The 25629-nt window shown below is 33.7% G+C and overlaps 1 protein-coding gene across 2 annotated transcripts; it reads right to left on the reverse strand.

The window, feature by feature from the left end:
* Positions 1-730: 730 nt before the first annotated feature.
* LOC111504246 (uncharacterized) lies at positions 731-21968 on the reverse strand. Of its 2 annotated transcripts, none has more exons than XM_023158759.2 (9): positions 21702-21968; positions 20992-21067; positions 16807-20674; positions 16717-16752; positions 14786-14890; positions 12359-13072; positions 10953-11104; positions 3656-3746; positions 731-940 (listed from the first exon to the last, which is right to left on the reverse strand). In XM_023158759.2, exons 1-9 carry the CDS (start codon positions 21728-21730, stop codon positions 867-869), a joined length of 5145 nt encoding a protein of 1714 aa, XP_023014527.2. In that variant the 5' UTR covers positions 21731-21968; the 3' UTR covers positions 731-866. The 2 variants fall into 2 exon arrangements, with proteins under 2 accessions (XP_023014527.2, XP_074036608.1); XM_074180507.1 differs by lacking the exon at positions 21702-21968 and adding an exon at positions 21449-21507.
* Positions 21969-25629: the final 3661 nt, after the last annotated feature.

The raw sequence follows: 25629 nt of genomic DNA on the forward strand, positions 1-25629 counted from the left end.
ATTCTATACCTCATCAAAATTCATACAGCGGAATTCAATAATAATTTTATAATAATAAAGAAAATCGTCAGACGAATTTTTGCCGGAGTAAGAGCATCACTTAGACTAACTTAGAGTCACATTCTTTGTTCAAATTAAGATTACTGATGAGTTGAAAAAAGTCATTCTGAATGTTTATTAAAAGAAATAATATTTCTGGACAAATTTAGTAATAATTTATGTACCTTCCCAAATATAACATTCAGACAATATGTATAAGATATTTACTATTCAGTTCAGATCATCTCCTGATGTGGTCAACTCAGTTGGAAAAACAGTTCCAATGTGTAGATTCTACCTTTCAGAATATTCAACGCATTATATTACAAATGAATATTACTCATGATATAAATCATATTCATGTGGAATGAATTGTCAAAAATATAGAAGTATTTATTGATCCTTAACTATAACAGAACAAATAACTAAAAAATAACATTATTTTATAAAATGTTTATGAATCTTGATTTCATTGAAAAATAATGGTTTACTATATTTAACTGAATGAAACAATCCCAAAAAGTACATATAGGAAAATCTATTTTACAACAAACACACTCTTTATTAAAATATGCATATTTTATAAAAATATTTTACAGTTTTCAACTACCAAAATTTCATAAGTATATTAATCATCTGTATTTAAAAGATAACTCTTCATAGAATATACAATAAATCATTAACTCTTCAATTACTCAGTTATATAGTAATTATTTATTAAAGTTAATATACATTTGTACACAGAATCTACTGGTAGAATACAAAATCTAACATTCAAAATTAAAAAACAGTATAATCCGAAAAAATTGCGGGGTCAATCATATCATTCACGTGCTTACTATTCTGACACAAGCCAACAGCATATCATCTGTACCATCATTCATAATGGCATATTCAACACCTGAAACAACAACATTTATTAAAATTCATGAATGTTGCACAGATGGCGGTCTGCACCTTCCAGTGCCTTTGCCATACTCAATCTCGCCCATTTACTTATTTAGTTCACTTGTATGAATACAAATGAAAATTAATAAAGACCCTTATTTTAACCTAACTTTGCACTGGTCAGGCCCTATCCTCCGAAGCCCCGATACATTCAGGAGGGCGCGCCAACATTATCAACCAACGACCACTCCCCACACCGTGGGGTAAATGATCATTGGATCAAGAATCATGTGCCCTGAGTAAACGTAGTAAGCCAAGAATGTCAGCCTACTGCATTTGTCCGGCTAAGACTTCTATGCATGATTTTGATATTCGAGAGTAGACAGGGCATCATTCCACTAACGACTCCAATAATCAGAACAACGTTTCGACAGAGTGGTATGCGGAGTTCGAACACAAAACCTCGATATTTCATCCGTTTTTCCTCTTTTCGGGCGATATTCGTCTCGCCAGGAGCTGCAAACTCCACGACAAATATCGTCTTGCTCTGGTGGTCGAGAAAGACTACATCATCATCAGGCTCATTAGCTTGTATGAGCCTGAGGGTGGGGATCAAATAGTTCCAATAAATTCGGAACTTCTCGTTTCCCACAACGGATTGAATATTCCCGGGGCGTAGGACAATCACGGTGTCTCGTCAATACCGTAAAAGTGCCATGGATGACATGCTGACAGCAAGTGCATTAGAGTCTCAGACGACTCGCGGCAGGCGCTGCATCTTGTGTCAGGAACCTCTATACCCATCACGCAACTGTGGTAGACTAAGGTTTTGAAAGTGTCATCCTGCATCCCTCAGTTTCCGACTTGAGCCCACTCACCCTAAGAAAAGTGAAGGTCAGGCGCTTTGATAAGCCAAGGTCTTGAATGTTGTTAAAGACATTTGTGCTGCCGCAGAAGTGAAGTGATCTCTGTGGCTTTTATATGGGCCTTTTGCTGAACGGATTCCAACTCGGTAACAGAGTTGTGATCACCTTGTTCAGTGTCGAAAACTAAACTAAGTTCACCAGCTACTCGGGCAGCTGCCCTAAAGAGACCATGCAGAGAAGGGTATCCGAACTCCTGACGACTTCACAGACTCCATCCAGTACCATTCCGTCATGTAGACAATCCAAACTCCCCGTTGTAGGGAAAAGTATAACAATTATTATTATTATTTTTATTACTATTTCTCAACTTTTTTCCCTTTACAAAAATGTAGCCCAATATTACTTACTAACTTTTATATCCTTAAGGATCTTATGTGGATTTTGAAATAGGTACATTTGCCATTTCAAGTTAATCAATCGAAATGTGAATAAAGTACCAATTAGGTAGTTGAGATTAAAAAATCTGTTCTTCCGTTGATCAGCTGTCGCCCCCATAAGAATGACAACTCTCAGAAGTTGAGAAACTTGTGCGAGCTAAGGACTAACGAGGTCTTATCTTTTAACGTGTGATTCCTAACACGGTTGCAGAATCATCCCAGCTTCAACCAGATAAATTCTCTAGAGAAAAATATCTGGTCGAAGCAGGAATCGAACCCACGGTCTTCCGATTGTGAGTCGGGCGCACTACCACCGCGGCCAATTCCAATAGCCAATTACGATAGAACTTTTATTTATAAGGAATTCAAGTTTGAATAATCTGAGTAAACCTAATGTACCACTTAGGCTATGATTTACTTTACAATTATAACCTGAGCTGCAACCGAAACCTTCATTTGGTGAATTTCTATGAGATGTTCTGTCCACTCAGACAATGAAATATTTGAAACCAAATATTGTAGAAACACTCAGAAGTGTTTTAATAATGTAACTTTTGAACATGCAGTTCCAAATTGATCAAACAACCACTGATTTTAGGCAAAACAGCATCATTGGTTCACAAAAAAGTATTATAAGGTGAGCATGTTTGAGGTTAACAGATTTGAAACCCAAGGGAAGGTAAATGAATGAAAAATTAAACAATGACTATGAATTTGTGTGATGTTACTTCGAACAAATTAATTGGAATCACCGTGTAGTGGAAAGTATTTTCGATTGTGGTACCGAATCTATGAATCCAAGAATCCATCAAAACTATCAAGGATAAACAAAATGGCTGTTACAAATATGTTCACGGTATCGAAACCGACGTAAAGAGTCCAAAAATTATGTATTTCCATAGGAGTCTGCCTGTTGCCGTAGGCTCCAGGGGATATTGAATACATTATGGAGAATAAGAAGTGACACATTTATTAGAACTACTCATTCTCACCTTCAGGCTAACAGAAACTAATGAGCCTGATGTAACTTTACCCGACTATTATGTGGAGTATTAAGTTTCCGGCGAGACAAATATGATCCGAAAAAAAAAGGAAAATGGAATGGAATATCAAGATTTTCTCTTAGAACCCTACCCAGACCACTCTGTTAAAATCGTTGTTCTGACTATTGGAGTCCTTGGTGGAATGTCCCCCACTACTTTTATATTTTGATAATAAAAAATGTTAAAGAGAAAAGTGACCATCAAACTAAAATCAAACTTCATGATCTATATATTATATCTCGGAAAGTTCTAAAGATATTTCCAAATTATCTACAACTCCTCTTATTGATCTTCTAAGTCTGCAAGTTACTTGATATTCAATAAACCCTAAACATTGTAATACCAACAAATTTTTGCATGTGTAAATACGAATATTACTTACCCAGAGGTATAAAGAAATGACTCATCTTCCTAACTGTAGAAGTTCTATTGTGAACTTGAATTCTTCCTTCGCCTTCCAAAACAAAATAGCACTAAAATTATAGAAAATTTCAAACATAAATGAAAATTCTCTTTAATATTTTTGTTATGAAATCAACCAAAAAGTTATGAAGTCGTTTTTAATACATTCAAACTCTGCAAAAATCAAGACACATTTTTTATATTTTCAAAGTTTCCTTATCATGTGTTTATTTTAATTATTTGCATTCACTAAAAATCACCTTTCAAATATGTGTTAACCTTTGGTGTATCACAAAAATATTTTACATTTTTACATGCTTTCATCAACATGCTCTATAAAGTTTTAAATTATTTCAAAGCCATTAATTTATTACAATATCCATGATAATGATTACACAATTTTTCACAACAAATTTTATTCAAGACGTGTTTCACTACATGGTAGTTTCATTAGTTGAACTTGTACATCAAACTATTCTACGATGTCTTTTACATAACAGCAGGTAGTTACAAAATTTAATTACTTAAATGATTGATTCTCGTAAACTCGGTAGATTTTGAAAAAACTACAAGCAATATTACTTTTAGGAAAACAGGTAATTTGTATGTATGTTAATTCTTGGCATTTAATGGAAACCAGTTCAGCAATGGTGTGTGAATAACTACTTCTTGGTCGTTCAAAAGGAAATTTGAATGTTTGCATTCAATGATTTGAAATGAAATGAAAATAATTTGAAAAAGAACAAATCGTCAACCCTAAATCCACTATGGGTGACCACCCAATATGACGGACTAGTTTTGTATGCGCCTCAATGATATAGGTATCAAATAATAAGCTTTGTTGAAAAAAATACGAAATACAAAGACGTCACTCTAAATCCAATATGACAGACCACTCAAGATGACAGACTAGTTTGTGAATACACCCCAGTATGTACCAACCAAAGGTAGTCACAGATTGACTGCCAATCAGTTTCTCAATCTGTCTGTCAACCTTGGAGTGGATTATTCCTCACAAGGAAATTTAGACCCTGGAAGCAGAGCACATACTCTACCTGCCCCACAGTGGATCAGATCAGGAATTCAATGTTTGACAAAGTCACACTTTTGCCAGCTGACTTGAAAAATCACTCACCAAATGAAGTAATCGGCTCCATTATGAAGCTGGATTTATTTGGTCGAGTTTGAAAAGGCGTGAGGGTGGAGGGTCGATAGACCCGCACACTTTAGACCACAGAACTAAAACTTAGAGGAGAATGGCTATTCTGTATGAATAAAACACTTGCACTATAGTAAAACCAATAATGATTGAGAGTAAAGCGCGTTGTCATATCTAAATTTTACGTTACCAGTTTATAGCAGAATCAAAATATAGTAAGCAGTAGAGTTGTAGGTTGTGGCAAATTATAGATAATACATAATACCAGTACGATTAAAAGGTATTATTTATGACAAAAATCAGTAATGAGCTTGTAATGAGTAATACTTATACATTTCCTGATTACTGATCAGTTAAAATTCATTATTTTCTGTATAGTGTTAGATATTTATTCCAACTAGTGGCAACGCTGTACGCAACGATATTTCTGTCTTTGTCACTTTACCGTAACTTCCATCTCATCGTTGCAGTCCTCACTAATGTACTTGCAGCCATGAGCGTATCATTGGTTTGTGAATTATACAGCGTGAATTGTACGTTTTACAGTTAAGTTAGTCAGCAATCGACGTGTTGTGATAACAATTGGTGAAAATAATAGTGCTAATAAGTGTTTAAGCGTTACATAATTATATTTCTACACCGTTCTCAAACTACTCAAAAAATGGGAGACATGGTCGGGCCTTCCACGTCGAAAAAGGTAAAACGGTCGGAGTCTCGGTCAGTAAGAGAAAAACAAATTGTACTGCGAGTATTTCACTGTCTTGAAAGAGATCATCAGCCACCAAAAGATGACTTTGTGCATATGTGCTGTAATTCTACGTGTGTACCTCCGAATAACCAACCGGGCATTTCTACATCATTAAGTTCCACAATTACAAAAGATAATTTAGTTGATATGTGCTCTGATTATACCAGTGTACCAAAATCATCGATTTACAAAATACTAAGAGAAGCAGAAATTCATGGGGACGTACAAACGCCAAAAACCAGTAGCGGACGAAAAAAAATCACAGTTGATGAAGAAGCCAAAACCAGTATACGCAGAACTATTCACAGTTTCTTTTTCAGAAATGAGCTGCCCACGCTACAAACAGTTCTGGAGGCACTTAGCGATCATGAATTGGTCCCAAAAATGGGTAAAAAAACTTTTAGGAAACTTGTACACGAAATGAAATTTACGTACGGAAAAGTTGACAGGAAAAGCATTCTCATTGAACGTCAAGAAATAATAGCATGGATAAGAAACTATCTAAGAAAAATTGACGAATTTCGGAAGCTCAAAAAAAATTGTACTTCATGGACGAGACATGGGTTAACCAAGGACATACGGTCAAAAAAGTATGGCAGGATGGTAATATAACAAGTGTACGACAAGCCTTTATTGAAGGTTTGTCAGTTGGGTTAAAACAGCCATCTGGAAAAGGTAGTCGTCTAATAGTTACGCATATAGGAAGCGACAGTGGATTTTTACCAAATGGTGAATTAATATTTAAATCTAAGAAAACAGGCGACTATCATGAAGAGATGAATGCGGAGGTGTTTGAAAAATGGTTTGAAGGCATCATTCAACTTGTGGAACCTGGATCTGTCATCGTCATGGACAATGCCCCATACCATAGTCGACGTTTAGAACCATTACCGAAACAATCATGGAAAAAAGCAGCAATATAAGAATGGTTAATTAATAAGAACATCCAATATAACAAAGATAGTTTAAAGGCAGAACTACTTCAGCTAACAAAATTACACACAGACAAATATAAAAAATTCGCAGTGGATGAAATGGCGTTAAGTCGTGGAATTACAGTTTTAAGGTTACCACCATACCACTGCGAATTAAACCCAATAGAATTAATCTGGGCGCAAGTAAAAGGATATGTGGCACGAGAAAACAGAACATTTAAATTAGTGGACGTGCAACATCACCTACAAGAAGCTATTCGAACTGTTTCTGCAGAAGACTGGAAGAAATGCATGCAGCATGTTTTAAAAGAAGAGCAAAAAATGTGGGACGTAGACAACCGTATTGAACACAATACTGAACCAATTATAATTCACTTTGATGATAGCGGTAGCAACAGTGACGAATCTGAGGTTGAAGATTAGACGAAAATTTGTACATTTACATTTATATTATATTATCAAAAATTTGTAATTTGTATTTTCTAGTACCCCTGACGATGAGTTTACGTTACTCGAAAGCTTGAGAATAGTTATAAAGAGTTCACTTATCAATTGCTGCAACCCAATAATGCTGTCAACTGGGCTTACTTCTACTCTCAATCATTATTGGTTTTAGTATAGTGGGTGCCAAAAGAGGTTGGTGAGTTTGCGCAGTAGCGTTTCTTGACTGTTATTTGAATGGACAAGCTGCAGTTGAATGCTGATTATTATAAATTTATTATTTGGTGTGTCTGTTACAAGTTGTTAATTTTGATGCAAAGTGAATTTTATTGAAAAATGCCTAATACTTGTCTTGTTTAATCGTGCCTAAGTAAAGAAAACATTGCAGGAATCTCCTTTCATCGGTAAGATTTTTATTTTAACAGAACCGTACTTGATTATTTCAATAACCTTTTAATGATTACAATTGAAAAACATCTGCTGATGCATACTTTTTTTTGTAATTTTCAGTTTTAGTCTTGGCAAACGTCGTTTTTCTATTTGGCTAACAGCAATTGGAAGGAGTCCGAAAGAGATTATCAGCCCATTAAATGTGATATGTTCTAGAAGACACTTTGCGAAATCTGATTTTCTAAGGAAAAAGAAAAGTATCTAAAGGGACGCAATTCCAAAACTATTTCTACAAAAAAAAAACGTTACTTGCAGGTCACAGTCGGATACAGTTTCATCAAGACCCGTTTTGAGGTGTGAAAACGTAAACATCATATGAAGACTTACTTGCATCACTTTCTTTTTTTCAGAGACCTAAATCCAGCAAATATTGATTCAAAAATGGGCGAAGGCAATGTTTCATCCAGTAATTCAGCTTCATCAAAATCTGTGACAATGTGAGTCAGTTAGTATATATTTTCATTTGAAATTATCATATAATCGAAATTATTTTTTCAAAGAGACATAATTTATTCATATTGCATTTTAGTTGCATGACAGAAATATAATATTGTCTTGAATTACAGGAGTTCTGCTGATAGTGCTGGACTGAAGAGAAACAGAAATCTGGTCAAGATATTCCATACATATGCGTCAGTATTTTCATAAATATATGAATTCGGTATTATATAATATTGAATTGAGATATTTTTTCAAAACGCCTCATTTTCCATATATGTAATATAGAACGTTTCTTCCTTTGCTTTGACTATCTTCAGATATTTCACTTTCATAGTAGATATTTATATATCAAACAATTTTTTCAGTTCTTCTCCTGATAAGTTCAAAACTAAATACATGAACAAAAGGAAAAAAATCAGGACTTGAGGTACCAACGCCAATTAGAAAAGGAGAAAACTAAAAAACTAAGAAAAAAAGTGACTCATTTGAAGGAAGTTGTTGATTTCGTCAGTAAAAAGAATGTATTGAGTACTAAATTACTTGAAAAAACATTATCTGGTCTCATGTCAGATTTTGCATCTTTTTCTTTTACTAATGGTGTCAACTCACTAAGGGCTTGTGGTGTTGAATGATGCCCTGATTACACTAAAGAAAATTCTACACGCACCCAAGTAATAAGGAACCTGAATTATTACACTTTTTTTATTTTCAGATCTCGTAATGGTTGGAATAACAATTCATCTGCACTCCAATTTTTTCATTCATCATGACATAAAAAACATGAATGGTAATTGCCCAGCCCAAGATGAAACAAATAATCTCTGTACCACAAAGAAAATAAAGCGAACACAGGTTCCTCCACAATCATGCGATATTCAAATAATGAAAAAATATTCTTTAGAAGATCGTCATGAAACTGTTATCCATGACCACGATTACAGCTTGCCTATTCAGTTACTGCTTTTAGAAATTTCTGAAAATGTTGTTACTTATGTGACTGGTTATGCTGTTAATATGACTAATGAAACTGATTAAATGTTCTGTGTGCAATGAGTGCCTGTATGGATACTAATTTGAAACATAATAGTTCAAAACTTCTGCGAAAGTGATGGGGAACCCTAACCATTCATCAGAGAGCAACTATCTCAGTTTGTAATGAAGTGGAAAAGATGCTCAGAGAAATGTTTTGGATAACGAATAATGAGGTACCTGAAGAGGCGAATTTTTTGAAAACTTTTTTAGCTGGAGTTCATTCTAAACTGTTATATAAACGTTTATTCAGCAATATTGCAGACCATTATTTGCAGTATCTTACTCTGGAAGAAAACCACATTTCAAGAATTATCAAAACATTGTCTTTATCATATTAAAAATAAGATTGTTCAGTGTGGCAAAATCTCAAAGCTACAGAATCAGAGGTCAACCTATGAGAAAAATTCTGGGAAAATTAATTTTATTTAATCACCAGTAAGACTTTGAATTCACCCTGTTCATCTGATGACAGCAGCTATATAATAATCCTTCAAAATATTTGAGCTGTAAACTCACTTTGGATATTTTTTTTAATTCTGTTACCTAGTATATTAAAGCATTTATGTTGTTAATTCATTGTTTTCTCTGAATACCTCCACCCACATTATTTCAATTCAAAAAATTAAATAAATATCGATAATTTTTGATAATTAACAAAATAACAATCATATTTGATCATTAAATAAGTAAATCATTTTCAACCAATACTTTTTTAAATCAGAAATATAAATTTGTTCAATTTCAGTGATGTATTTTCAGTCTGCAGAGTACTAAGTGAAGAATATCGTTATCAAGCATCAGCAACAAAATATGAAATGAGTTGAAAAGTCTGCTTACAACAAAAATAAAAACTGCCTCAATGAAAGTTTATTTTCAAAATTAGAACTTGCCTAAGTGCTCAGGTGTCTACCGGAAATATTGCTAAAGATGTTTTTATTATAATTCGACCTTTTAAGGTAAACCTTGATAGTACATACCGCGTGCACAATTGAAGAACGTTCATAATAGAACGTAGTTACATTATGTATACATAGATATTAATATAATGATTAATTAATTTGAATGTAGAAGGGGATTTTTATTTTCTGAACAAAATTATGTTTGAAATCAATGCCTGACGAAAAACAACCGATGCATGTAACCCAATGTCTGTCGTGGTATTAGCCAGGGAAGTATTTTTTTTCCTCTGGCATTTGCCAGATCCCACTGTGTAGGAAAGTATTCATTGTTTTAAAATTATTTCAATTGCATTTTTGTCATAAGTGTTTATGTGATAAGTTCTGTATCACTCGGTGAGTCAGTGATCACTATTTTTAATCGAATCAAAAAACATCAAATATAGTGTAATATTGAAATTAAAATCAAATGTTATATGTTAAAAAAAAATTATTTCAAACCTTGGTTCTTAAATAATGATCACAAATAATTCCTTGTTTTGAAAATGTAATAAGTGATTTAGTGTAAAATTAGATCGACATATTTAACCTCTCATTTTTTAACAGCTCTTAATATTTTTCTAAAAAGTATTAGAACGGCTCTGACTCGAGTTCATTTGTGCAAACTCACCAACCTTATGTGTCATCTACTAGTGCAAGTGTTTTATTCATACAGAATAGTCATTCTCCTCTAAGTTATAGTTCTATGCTTTGGACCTACTTACCCACCTGAGACACCTGTTACCTGCTTATTTTTCGCAAATTCCTTAAAAATATTCATATTAAAAATGTTAGTGGCGAGCAGAATTAACTTGTTATCTAACCTAGCTTACAATAAATGCCATAACGGCAACAAAAGCTGGAAATATTATACAGTACAGTTGCTAAAAAAGAAAGTGTATCCTGTCAGACAAACATTCGTCATATCAATATACTAAGGATACCTAATTGGCAGCTGCGATAAGTTGTTACCATATTATTGGAAATGATTTTTTTTTGCAACGCCCCCATTTAGAATTCACATTCCAGATGTCTCATCACCATTTACACTATCATAAGAAACTCGATTCACAATATTCGTAACCGAGAAAGAAAATATTATTCAAGGCAAACCAGCATATGTTTGAACCACTTACTAATGCATGTTTTCTAGCAGTGTGTACTGGTTTCATTCCCTTGGATGGCAGTTTTAAATATCCCATAGTTGTACCACTGACATTCCCCATAAAATCAGTCAAAGACAAGTCATCCTGACATACTCTGAACTTGGGGTCATTCTCTACATATTCTGAAAAACAAATCAGGATTTGAGGATTATGAAATTTTGAGCATTTATTTCAAGTATTATTTCCCAGCTTATTTTATGAATACCTTTACCTAATCATTTATTTGAAAACGTCTGATGAATAAGCAGATTTTTAAGAAACTCTAAATTGAAAACATAATTTACTGTGAATACAGATTGAAACTTTTGTGAAGTAATTCATGAATTTAGCCCTTTTTAAGAGTAAATACAAAAACATTCAATAGTTCTGTATGTAATATATCTATCTATCTATTTTTCCATTAACCAGCTGTTGCCCTCCTACGAACGACAACTCTTAAAAATCGAAACTTGTGCGAGCTAAGGACTAACGAGAGCTTACCTTTCAACGTGTGATTCCTAGCACGGGTTGAATGATAGAATGTGAAAATCGATCGTCCGGCCTCGCGGCTAGAAATCGATTTACACAGCGGTCGATTGAGTGAGTGGAGCAAACCACCCACGTGGGGCGGTAGCCCCACCTATAAATACAAATACATACAAATTTTTTATCTGTAACATTACTGCGTTACTGAAGGGTCAGAGGTTAATTATACTTTCCACGAAGTCTACACTCTCCCCTCACCATCAGCATTTATGTGTCAAAGCAGTGGTGATTAGTGGTCATGGGTTGATTCAGAGTGTGATGCATACTAGAAAAGAAAACTGTGTTGTCTAGTATTTATAATCTTAATTCACAAATCTTGACTGAAAGGACTTTGAAAAATATAGATAGAAACTTATATTATTCTGAGTCAAGTATATTTAAAATAGATAATCCCAAAGATTTTGAGATGAAAAGTTGACTTGGAGAATAATATTGTGTTAAAACTCTTGCTTCTGACCCCTTTTCTAACAAATTAGTTAAATAACAATGGAAAGTTACACATCCAAGAAAGTTTCTTCCTTTGTGGTGAAACGCGGTTAATTAGTGGTGGTAAAACTCGCTATGTCTCATATGTTAGAAAATTAATTTATGTTTCATTTATACACTCTAATTTAGCTTGAACAATATATTATTTGATGCACGACCTTATTGTTACAGATAATCAGTGTTTAAACAAACAATATATATGTCATGTAATAGTGACCAATCCCAACTTTATTTCAAATGTTTATTTTAAATGGAACACGCCGCGTATAATTCAATCTGATGTACAACCTATCTAAAATTGTTTGATAAATATGTGTTTCCAATTTTATAACTCATTATATAAACAACAGAAATTGCAAACTTACTTAGTTTAATAACTTCAGAACCAGATAATATTTCTACACATTCATTCTCTATAAGAGAATCTGAAATAATTTTTCCATCTTCATTACTTGGTATGTTAACTTCATTTATCTGAGGCACTGGAACAGATTGTGAACATACTTTGGATATTTTCTTGTTTTTTGGCTTATTAATTTTTCCCTGTGTCTTGGTAGTTTGTAAATTGCTAACCTCAAAAGTATTACTTCTCAATAAAGTTGAGGTGCCAGAATCTTGACTTATCATATTTTCTTGGTTTGATGTTCTCAAACACATATCGTCTGTATTTTGGTAATCTTCCACAGTTTCAAAGTTGTTGAAATCTTCTGGACTATGACTGGAAGCAGTATCAATTGCATTGAAACTATTGACTTGACTCATAGTATGAATCTGAGCTACAGTTTCAATTTGAATCGAATCTGATTTCGTTTTATTGTTCCTCTTAGGTCTTTTGTTAGAAACTTCAAGTTCCTTTACTGAATCACTGTCTTTTTCATCCGAACTATGTGCTGATGTAAGAGTAACTGTAGTAGTAACACCTTTTTTCCTACCTCTTGTCTTTGTTATGCGTTTTTTCGGTTGATCTTCCTTCCTTGAAGTTTTTTTTTCTTCAATTCGTTTTTCTTCTCCTTCGATGATATGTTCTTGTTGTTGCTCAACGGTTTCTGAACTTTTTCTTTTTGAAAGTTTCGTTTTACCTGTAACAATAAATAATGAAACTTATAAATGATATTTACTTAAGTTCCAAAATTACACTTCTTTTAGTCAAACTAATCGATGATATGACCATATTTATTATAGGCCTGATAATAAGAATCCGAAATGAGCATTATAATTTTGGTTATTACTAGAATCAGAATATTCTTCTTTGAAGTATGAAAATATTCTATATATAATAAAAAATATATATAGTATAATATAAAAAGTAAAAATGAGTAGATTTTAAAAAATGCAATAGTAATGGGACAAGATCCTTATAGCTTTAAATAATAATAGTAATAAAGCACACTACTGAAATTCAATATTCTAAAAAGTGAACTAAGGTCTATCAATCCACATTTTAGTGACTTTTTGAAAGTGAACAAACACACGATATTTTCATATAGTGTGATTATATCAATAACAAGTTCTACTTCAACTTTTTTGCAGTGGAACAAAGTAATTATAAATCTATTGACTTTGTTCACACTAGAACAAAAATACTATCTCTAACCAAGTTAGTGGGTAAAAATTAACATTTGGATCAATAACAAAATAGCAAAATGAGTAATACTAGGAATTAATTATTGACTCTCATTATGTGAGGTGATGGTTCTTCCAGATGTATACAAAAACAATATCATAGCCCTAGGATAGCTGTCTATCCCATATTCAAAGACTCGCAAGAGTTTATGAACAATTAGATTTCTTAAGTCTCTCGTTACTCGAGTTAAAACTAGTCTCATCCTGCATGTTGTCTCATAAACATGCAGGAGAGACTAGGCCCACAGACGTGGATTTCTTGGAGCATCAAGTAAATCTCAATCCTGAACTTGATCCGTTCTTGGTGGTATTCTTTTTTTACTATATGTGAACGATTCAACAATGCTCATTATATTAGGGACATTTACGTTTCTTGCTGGGCATGGCGGCAGTATAACCGAACTACATAGGATAATTAATGCTGACATAAAGGAAGGTAATAACATAAGTACTTAACTTAATTGAATACCTGAATTTTGTTAACCTGAACAATGTGAGTAAGCTAATTTGACACCTGGTGAGTGAACTAGATCGATTTGATTTTTTAGCAGGTTACATCCGCAATGCTTATGCTTATGAACTTCCAAAGATTCCAATTAATTAAGTTTCCAAACTTTGCTTGCATAGTGCAAAATTTCGATATTGTTTATCGGGAACTTGTGGTTGCATTCCAAGGAATGGTTTGAAAACATTGAATCATTTTTCCCTAGTCTGAAGGACCTTTCATGTTCAGCATACCGTTTCAAGAAATTTCGGCCACATTGTCCCACACAACAGCAGTAACGTTAGTTATAAATACAAGTGGTAAAAGACATAGAAAGTTTCATTTCCCCTTTTTCATGACAATCTCTTACCATACAGTAACGGCTACATCCATCAATTTATTGTTAATAAAGTATTACTTAAATACATGGAATGTATACTTTCAACTAGCATGTATTCTAATGTAAAAACTTTGTCTATAAAAATTTCTCTCTATCGACAATAAAGTATACCTTGATTGATTGTGTTTTATGACTTATTTGATAGACTGTACATGTATGAAAAATGTCTGTTATATTTTTAATGATGTGTATATTCTATTCTACATTTACTAATGCCCATTAGAACAAGACCCATGCATATTCATAAAGGTGATGTAGGCATTTCAGTAAAGGTTTGTTACTTACGTGTGACTGGCTTCTTTGGTGGTTTTGAGGTCACTACATCATCTAGAAATTCCATCACATATCTTCTTTTGGGTGGTTTTCTATCTCGGCAAGATCTCCTCGTACCTAAATTTTTTTTAATATCAAATAAATTATCTCTACTAACAAATAAATTATTGGAATTACTGAACTTTATCTTCAAAGATAAAAATGAAAACAACAATAAAAATTAATTGGTGCTCCGGGGCGACTTTATTGATTCCAGTGGTGCATTTGCATTTTCAGCTGCAGGAAAACCCGGAAAAATCTGCAGCACCACATCATCTAAAGATCTTGATTTGCCAATGTCTTCTCTCTCATAAAACAAAATGTAGGGAGTCTCCAGAGGCTCCAATAGATTCAATACATCGCCAGAACACTTCGTGCAGTAAGTCAAGTAATTAAAAAACAAATCATGGAGTTTTTAACTGTAAAAATTGAGTAAAGTGATTGCCAAATGTCTCAAATTTGTTGAAATACCTATTTTTCTCATAACTAAAACCTAGAAAGGAAGAACATTTTATAGAGTTCATTATTATTATATTATCAAATATTAATAAGATTAATACTGTGATATTTTTTTATATCTTGCTTTTTTACAAATTAAAATCAAAAGGCGTCTCTTCCTCCTATCCATTCAAATTTCAAATTGCTATCTTAATTTTCTCAAGAGACAATTGATGACAAAGAAGTGTGCATGACAGAGGGACAAACAGAAATGACAATTTTTTTTATTATCTTGTCAAATGTTATAGTCAGGATCCTTTGAGAACCATAGAATTACTACATCAATGCATTGCAATGGAAAGTATTCCAAAAAATCTTGAACACTGAAAAAGAATGAATTGAAACACAAACTAAATGAAACCTTCTCCAAAATTAGCAAAAAAATATTTATAATTTCTTAGATTTCGATTGATTTCCTGAACTAGCAAAATTTAGAAATGATCATACTGAAAATGTTTGTAAAAATAAGTTATTGTTATAAACTGTTCTATTGTACTTGTGATGCACTGTTTGGAACCTTTGGTGTTGTAATGAATATTACTGGAGTTTAATCCCAACACCAAAACGTTATTTTTAACACCTCGACATGTGTTTCAATCATCAAGTGATCGTGTTCTATTGTATTTATTTATATTGAGAGCCTTTGCAGATATAATTTCTTTAACAAATTTTGATATTTTCAGTTGTTTTGAAAATTTAAAGAAAGTTTTTATTTTCCTCAATATTTCTTGTACTCTTATAGCTCAAACCTTTTGAATAGAACTGGCCGATACTTGATGAAAATCCATATTTAAAAAACTAATCAATAGAGTTTATTCTATGATTTTCACTATAAGGGTTTTACAAAAACCGCGACACGTGTTTCGCTATACAATAGCTTCTTCAAGCATGCTTGAAACACGTGTCACGGTTTTTGTAAAACCCTTATAGTGAAAATCATGGAATAAACTTTATTGATTAGTTTTTTTGTTTTTCAAACCTTTTGAAATATTTCATCAATATGTATAAAATTGGCTTTGAACCTCCGGTTTTAAGATGTTCAATTTAATGACAACTTTTGTTGTAATCATTTTATCTTCTAGCTTTTCAAAATTTCAAGAACTGAACCATGCTTTAAGCAATTGATATACCTCAAATTACAAATCACTGAAAATTGATAAGTAGAATTTGGAACCTCTGGCGTAAAATGAATCTATTGAAAACAGCTTCTCCTCGCCGGGACAAAAATGCTGTCTCTCGAGGCGCGTTTCGCTAACCAAGTTTGCATTTTTGATCTGGTGACGGAAAAGTGTTCTCAACACATTCACTAGACTTTGATATTACTCTTACTGAAAATCTTTAAATTTTCGTTACCATCCTTGTATACATTATAATTTCTAATTTAAGAATTACTTTTTCATCGTTACCTGTTAGAGAGGAAGCTTCGCTGTCAACAGTAACATCTGAAATTACATATAGTAAATATATTGAAAGTCACCCACAAAAATTAATATTACCATCACTTTCATTGGTGAAATTCCTCTTTCTGGTTTTATGTGATTTCGTTTTTGGAACTTTGAAAACTGTCTCATCAGTATTCTTCTTATCTTTCAATTTGAGATTCTTTGTATTACTGCCAGGCTGAGACTCTTCATTGGCATTATCACCACCTTCAGAAAAAATTGTTGAAATCACAGTTTGACCCAATGGAACGGCTAAATCATTGAAACCTTCAAATTGATTCTTTTCAGTAGGCGAATTCTTATTTGAAAGTAGTTCCATATCTTCTTCCTCTTCACCATCCAAAATCCGCTGAATTTCATGCAACTTCCTACCAATGGTTTTTTCTGAAAACTTTCTCAGGATAACAGATAATTGTCGCTTATTGTGTGTGCCAAGAAAAGATTCAGCCGTGTCTTTATCTGCTACATTTTCAATGGGTTCAGACTGACAAACTGGACTCTGATGATTATTCCCCGTGACCAAATCAGGAGCTGGTGAAAGATTTTCTGAAAACTTCCCTCTTGAATCAACTTTTTTGTTATTTTCAATTTGAAAACTATGTTTTTTGCTGCCACTATATGAATTTACCTCAGTTTCTGTTTCCACCAAAATATCTTTGCTCTTCCGCTTGTTTGTTGAAGTTCTTAAATGTATCTGATTCAAGTTGGTTTCAATCTCATCATTCTGAACACAATTTTTATGAATTAAAGCATCAGTGACTCTTCTTTTGCTTTGGTTCATATCACATATGGTTCTTGCATCTTTCTTTGAAAAGCTATTTTTAGAACAGTTAATAGTATATTTTGCAGGTGTGTGGTAACAATTATCTTTTTCTTGATCATTTTCATCATTTGGCTTGTTTTTTAGTTGATCTTCTGACGACTCAACATTTTTTTGTGAACGAGATGGACTGATGTCCTCTTGTAAATTTTCCTTTACATAATTTTCTTTCTCCGTACTGTCAGCTGCCCTTTGACCATTACTTTTTTGTGTCTGAGCATCTGATTTTTTTGTTATCACAATCTGGTCCTTTTTTATTATTGTGCTCCTTGAAGGAGTCATAACTCTACTCGTTTGAGATGAAATCAAGTTCTCACCTTGAGCATTTCCATTTCTGGATTTTGTAATATTGTGTATTTGAGAACTTTGTAAATTTGATTCTTCAATGAGTGTGTTTTCCTCTGATTCACATCCTTCACCATCAATATTCTGCTGTTGTTCTGCCTCCAAAATCATCCTCCTTGAATGGTTCATTGAATTCTCAAGATCCTCAATATCCTCACCACATACACCATTGTCAGAACTACAATCAGAAAATGAATTTCTAGTTTTTTCTTCACACATCCTAGGTGGTTCTAATACATTTTTTCTGGTAGATTTATGTGTGTAATCTCGAAAGGTGCTTTTCAATCTTGGTAAAATGTTTTTTTGATTTCTGTTAATGTGATCAACATTTTCTATATCTTCTTTACTCAACAAAGCCTTTTCTTCTTCAATTTTATTTGCATCCTTCAAGAAATTGAGTTTAATGCTGATTCTCTTTGAAGATTGTGATAATAACTGATCCTCAAACCTCCAAGGAGTTCTTTCGTTCATAAGCTCTGGATCATCAAAGTTCTTGAAGGATGAGAATGTTTCAGGACAGAAGGGCTCCTCTTCCAAGCTATGGAAGAGATTGAATCCATCATATTCGTCGAGCATTTTGCTACTGTCTGTCTTTCCAGAACACAAACTTTCATTGTCATCATTAATATCTGTTTGATTTTTTTGGGTATGAACTTTGGTGCTGTTCTGGTTAGTACTACCACAAGGTTCAGTTTCGGCAATGGATTTGGTAAATATGTTTCTAGCACAAGTTTTCTTAGCTTTTCTCTTTGCTTCATCGGAATTCCAGAGAGAAGTTTGAACCTTCTTGTGTTGGGTCACACACACCTTTGCAGCAACCAAATTTGAAGATGGTTCTGTATTAAACTTTTTTGAATAACCCACACCAATGTCCACAGATGACTTTTGTTCAGACAATTTATCAATGAGAATATCAAGTCTTCGACATCTTTCTTCCTTATCTATACTAGGGCTACTATGAGAAAAACTTAGGGAGGATATGCCAGTACCTACATCCCCTTCAAAATCAAATGTTTTTTGTTTGGGACAACTGAGTATTACTGAAGATCTTTTTCTTGGTGATGTACTCCTTTCAGCAAACGATTTTGCAGCATTTATAACTGAAAAATCTTTACCTTCAGCGGATTCAAGTTTTTTCATTGCAGATAAATTTGTATTTGTTTGGGTGAAATATTTCTGAAGCATGTCATTAGTTTTACTGCTTTGAAGAGTGGTTTGGAGATTGGGTTGGATATTTTCGTCATCAACTTTTGGAATACTATTTTGAATTGATTTCACAAGAGACTTTCTCTGTTTTCTTCTTCTAGGGGCTGGTTTGGGTGGATTCCGAAGCAATAACTCTTCATTTCTTTTACTACTGTGGTCATCAAGTTGCTTCCTCTCTCCTGAAGATTCAAGTCTCATTCGAGATTCTGATTTTCCAGTTTTTTCTCTAGATTTGCTTCGTGTTCTTAGAACTGGAATTTTAGAAGACTTTTCTTGCAAATTTTCAACATTTTTATCACTGATATCTGGTTGTTCTTTAATAATAGTATTACTTTGCTTCTTGAAAGTAAAGTTTTGAGTATTTTCAATTCGACTACTTTTTCTGAGGGTCACATTTTGCCTAGAATTTCTCAAAGATACTGAAGACTGCCTAATCCAATCAGCAGTTCTTGTTGGTGTTCTGATGTCTTCTGACTCTTGTATAGTAGTTAATCCTTCAGAATTTCTCAATATATAAGGAAATGTTTTGGTACCTACAAGTTTTTCACTGAAATCATTATGACCAAGGGAGTGATTTTTACTTTTCCCATTAGATTTGGATTCAGTATTTCCTTTTTGTGTTATTTTAATTCCGGGACTTTTTGAAAGATTTTGAGTAATCTTGTGTATTTTCCCGCCAGATTTGTATTCTATCCCATCTGTAGTCTCGTCACTAACTTCAGTTAAATGAGGACTTTTTGAGAGATTATTGGTAAGCCTGGAAACATTCTCACTGGATTTTGATCCCATTTTCGGTGGAGTTTTATCAATTTCAGTTCTGTATGGACTCTTGTATACCCTTTCAGCAGTTTTTTGTTCACCTTTGTCGACAGATTCAATTAGGCGAGGACTTTTGAAAATTTCTTCGGACTTATCAGATACATTTTCTCCAGATTCCATTTCAACCTCATTTACAGTTTTAGTATGGGCAAGACCTTTAGATATGTTACTTACTCTTGATAAACTGTCACTGGACTTAACATCAAAATTATTCTTTGAACTATTGAGAAGCTCAGGCATTCCAATGTGTTTCTGATTTTTCTTTGATTGGTTCTTGGTTCTAGTGAAGTGAGTATGCTCTTTATCAGTTTTCATCTCAACAGGTGATTTCTCACCTGATTGTCTACTTGAACCCCTAGTAAAATGGGTTTTAATTGGAAGATCTTTGTGTTTGGCAACACCGGCAGATTCATCCTTGATTTCAGAGGCATCAGAAGAAACAGATAAGACATCAGGCTCCACATTTTGGGGTTGGTGAAGTATTTTTTTCTCGGGAAGATCATTCTTTTTAATATCTTCTCTAACACTATGTTCATCAGTTTCTGAATTAATAGGGGATATATCAAGGGAGCATTCAGTTGAAAAAAATTTTCCATTTGTTTTAGTTATCATAGGTGTACTACTGATAACATTTCGTAAAGCTCTTGTTATTATTGACCTTCGAATCCTTTGAGGATTTTCTTCAGTATTGATAAAAATATTTTTTCGTCTATGTCCATCAATATCAATGTCCTGTAACAATAAAACTGAATGAATTTATAATTCAAACAATCAATAATCATATTTCAAATACGCAAGTTCTCAAATTCAACAGAAAAATGATTGCTTCAACTAATAGAAATGATCAAAAATTTCGAAAGGACCAATAGATGAATCAATCGGATCAATAGGTAGACTCTGATGAATTTAAGAACTCACCTAATGATCAAAATTTAATTAGGTAGATTATAAGCCAGTGGCTGAAAAACAGTAACATTAAGTTTATTCCAGTTAGGTTTATAACATAGCAAACATGATACAAAATGCCTAAGTATGAATTCCAAACATACCAGTAACTTCTTAACTCCCTCCTCCAAAAGCAAGCTTTCAACAGACTCATCACTCTCCTCCTCTTCATCTTTTTTTCTGCAAAAAATTAATAAATCAATCTATATGTTACCGATCTATAAAAATAGGGAAAAGCTCATGTATCACTAAACTAAACTAAAAATATTTGCAAAAAGTTCAAAGATTCTAATAGAAAGATGTGTTTTTCTTCTTCCAGGTTTGATTACAATTTCAAGGTAGCTCATTTCAGAAATATTTCTATTAACAAATTCAGAATTGAATTAAGAAAAAAGGCACATATTCCAATATTGTTCAACAAGTATCTGGTCATTTTTTTCAGTATTCAGAAGTGCCCACCCACTAAAAAATACAATCATACATTTATTTATGAATGATTTTAATATGTATTTTAGAAAAATGTAACCTCTTTTTATACTAGGTTACCATCATCTAGGGTACCTTGATAAATTGAAAAAGGTAAGGACTTGAGAAATATTGTACATGATTTTATAAAGATCATTCTTATCATTTATTGGCAGCTGAAAAATAATCACATTATACTTATAACTGAAATGACATGACATTTCTAAGTTTGATCAAAACAACTGGAACCAGATTAAATTTGAAAAAAATAACTTTCAACTTGCACAAATTTGAATGGCTAAATTAGGATATCGTTCTAATGAATATACTAAATGAAAATGTACTTTACTTTGACACTCTCCTTTTGCTTTTATTCATAATGGATAAATGTTCAAACAACTCAAAATGATTCAATTATTGCACTATGAAGAATCAACGGGAGCTTCATTTCAAGACCAAATAACATTGTGTACACTAACTGCACTAAAAATTGTGATTATCTTAGATTATAACTAACAAATATTTACAATAAATTGAAAATTGCAAATATCAATTAATGTTGACACTTTTAAAACTACTTTAGTTAACGGTTTGCGTCAGACGCGCACCCGGAATGTTCTCTCAATGTCAATTGTCATATTTTTTATATTTACCTATAGGCATAGGCAATGAGAGCATCCACGAAAATTATTGCCGCGAGAGGACGCTAAGGGGCGTGAGGTCAGTTCTCATGGTTCTTTCGTTGTTTACATATAAATAAAATGAATTTATTTGAATTATGCCATAAAGAGTTAGGAATTCTTCCAGAGAAGAGAGTTTGAGAGCAACAATAACAGGGCGGAAGGTATGAAGCGGTAATGAGACAAGTACTGCAACCTAGTCAGAGCTAATTTCATATTTTTCAATTTCATAAAAAACATAAAAAATAAGAAAACATCTAGCTTTGATGAAATTTCTATTAAAATTCGCGAAAGGCTTCCTGAGACTGCGCTCAATATACTTGTTGAACTGATTAATAGAGGCGGCAACAATGAAGATCCAGCAAACTTTAGGCCTATATCGTTCATCCCAACCTTAACAAAAATAATTGAGAAACTGGTAAAAAGAAGAATAATGGAATTTTTGACCAGTAATAGGATACATCAGTATGGCTTTCAGAATTTTAAGAGTACAAGTGAAGCTATATCAAAAGTAATGCAATTGGTGTATAATGAAATCAACAGTGGGGAAGCCACTACAGCAGTGCTTTGTGACTTATCCAAAGCTTTTGACTGTGTCAATCACAGCATATTGCTTCGGAAACTCATAAGATATGGTTTTAGGGACAACAGTCATATTTGGATTAGTTCATACGTTTCTGACAGAAAACAAATTGTAAGAACGTCATCTAACTCAGACGTGGGAGAGATAAATTGTGGAGTACCTCAAGGCTCTGTGTTAGGTCCTATACTGTTTCTGTTATACATTAATGATTTGACCAACATATCGTTCACAGGAAGCTTTACCTTATTTGCTGACGACACCACATTAGTGTGGCATGACAAGGACAAAAACAGATTGCATAACAAAATGTGCCAAGACATGAAAAAAGTGAAGAATTAGTTTGACTCGAATCTTCTATCATTGAATACTAGCAAAACAAATATATTAACATTCAAGTGTAATATACCTGATATCCCCCTAGACCAGGGGTCTCCAAACTACGGCCCGCGGGCCAAATCCGGCCCGCCAGTGTCATCAATCCGGACCGCGACAGCCAATGATTTACTGTCATCAATCTGGCCCGCGACAACCAATGATTACCTAATTGTTGTTACTATTGCTGTGATAAGTTGGAGAAGAAAACACAGAATGATAATTACTTGGTTTTATTTACTTTGCAAGGTAAAACTTAACGACAGAAATGATCACAAAGAAAACTTAACTTAAGTATCTAAGTTTAAGCATATTAATAACTAACAAATAATTGAAATGAATCACAGTAAAACAAAAACACTAAAGATATTTATGTAATTGTGATTTTCCACCGACTATACTTTGTAGTTGTGGATCAATTTTACTTGTAGGTACCAATTATCAAAAGAGATTTAAGATGCTCATCGGTTAATTGAGATCTGTAAACATTCTTTGTGTACTTCATCTTGGAAAACGTTTTCTCACACAAGTAAGTAGTACCAAAAACAGAAAACAACTCACGAGCAAATTTATGCAAATTATCAAGTTGTTCCAGTGGAAGACTCTTATAAAATTCCAACAAAGATGAATTTTGATATTTGTTCTTAAGCATATCACTGCACCGTAAATCAATAATTTCCATTTGGACTTCCGGAGCAATGACATCAAAATCTGAAAAACGAGTATCAAAATTTATCTTCAAAGCACTCAAAGTTTCGATTTCAAAATTGACGGGAAATTCAGTCTCTGTAGTGTGACTGAACGAACTGCCTTATAACGTACTGTCCCCGAGTAGAGAGGACTGGATCCTCCGGGAGAAGGAAATATTAAGATCATATAGTTTTTGGTTCACAGATGGATCAAAAACACCTTCCGGTTCTGGTGTAGGTGTTTTCAGTCGCAGACCCAGGACAGAGATATCAACCTGCCTAGGAACCTATGCGACTGTATTTCAAGCGGAAATTTACGCTACTGAATTGTGTGCGGAGAGATTGGAAGAATCCAAATTTATACACAAGTCAATAAAAATATTGTCGGACAGTCAAGCGGCGTTGAAAGCTCTTAATTCCTGCCGAGCAACGTCTAAATTGGTAGCAAATTGCCAAAAACGACTCTCCTCGATAGGAAGACTCCCTTTCAAAGGAGGGTGCTGCAAGCAGCTTCATCGGACCAGAACCTGTCATTGGCATCGCTTTAGGCCTTGCCAAACAAACATCAAACACCTGGATGGCAAGAAGACTTATGGACTTCTGGCAGAATCTTTCAGGATTGGTTCACTCTAAAGCGTTTATTCAGCGTTTGAAACTTGATACCAAACAGTTGTTGGGCTACAGTAGGGATGAACTACGATGTCTAACAGGTTTGTTTGAAGGTGGTTGACAATGTTTCGTGGTGTATTTCATCAGTTCGGACTTCCATTGTCTAATATAATACAAACTGATTTGAAATCCCTGAAAGAATCTGTAAAAAAATTAAAAAGATCAACCGAAAAATAACAATTTTATATAAAAAAAATGAAATTACAAAGAAATTACATACAAGGCATATAGAATACCCACAACAGAAAGTGTGGAAAGTTGGAAATGCAGAACGAAAACAGGACAAGTATGAAGCCGCCAACGTCATCAACATGAGTTCCCGCCCGCTCACGGACATAGAGGAATCCTTGTTGAGGAAAGGTCTAAACTTCACCATTGCACCAACATCTGAGCCCACTTTGGAAATAATAACTGCAGTAGAATCCACCAGTTCCCTTATTGATCAGATTGAGGTAGAACAGCTAGATCGAGAACCAGTTCCAAATTCTAACATCAGCAATGAAGAATGAAGAGCTCTGAACGGGCTACGTAGAGACAACACCATCAAGATCTTACCTGCAGATAAGGGAAACGCTACTGTTGTGAAGGAAACTGATCTCTACGAACAGAAGATCGAAGAGTGCTTCAGAAAGGAAAATACAAGAAGATCTTAAGAGACCCTTCTGCATCAATTGAAAGGAAGTTGTACCAGATTTTGAAAAAACACCAAATCTATTTTTCGGAAAAAGAGAGATCATCGCTAACACCGCACCACAGTATGGACCACCCAAAATCCACAAAAAGGATGTTCCGCTCAGACCGATCATTAGCTACATTAGAACTTGTTTTGTGAAAAATTCAAGGCATTTTGTTGAACTATAGGGAAAATCGAAGTCAAAGAGCAGCATCAACTGATCAGTTTCGACGTGGAAAGCATCTACACCAACGTTCCTGTCGAAGAAGCACTTCAAATCATACAGAAGAAGCTATCCGAAGATGGGGACCTGAAAGATAGAACAAACTCACGGATACAAGTAATCATGGAATAACTAGGATGCTGTGTACCAAACTGCTACTTCCAAATGAAGGACGAATTCTTTACGCATGATGAGGGACTGCCAATGGGATATATATATATATATATATATATATATATATATATATATATATATATATATATATGGAGTGGTTTGAAACTCTGGCCATTGAAAAAGCCCACAAAAAGCCCGGAGTCTGGTTGAGATACGTAGATGACACCTTGATAATATGGAACCATAGGAATGCAGAACTAGACACTTTCATGAA

The sequence above is a fragment of the Leptinotarsa decemlineata genome, unplaced genomic scaffold, assembly GCF_025532065.1.
Source record: "Leptinotarsa decemlineata unplaced genomic scaffold, Ldec_3_MD MMD2_tig00026299_RagTag_RagTag, whole genome shotgun sequence".
Lineage (NCBI taxonomy): Eukaryota > Metazoa > Arthropoda > Insecta > Coleoptera > Chrysomelidae > Leptinotarsa > Leptinotarsa decemlineata.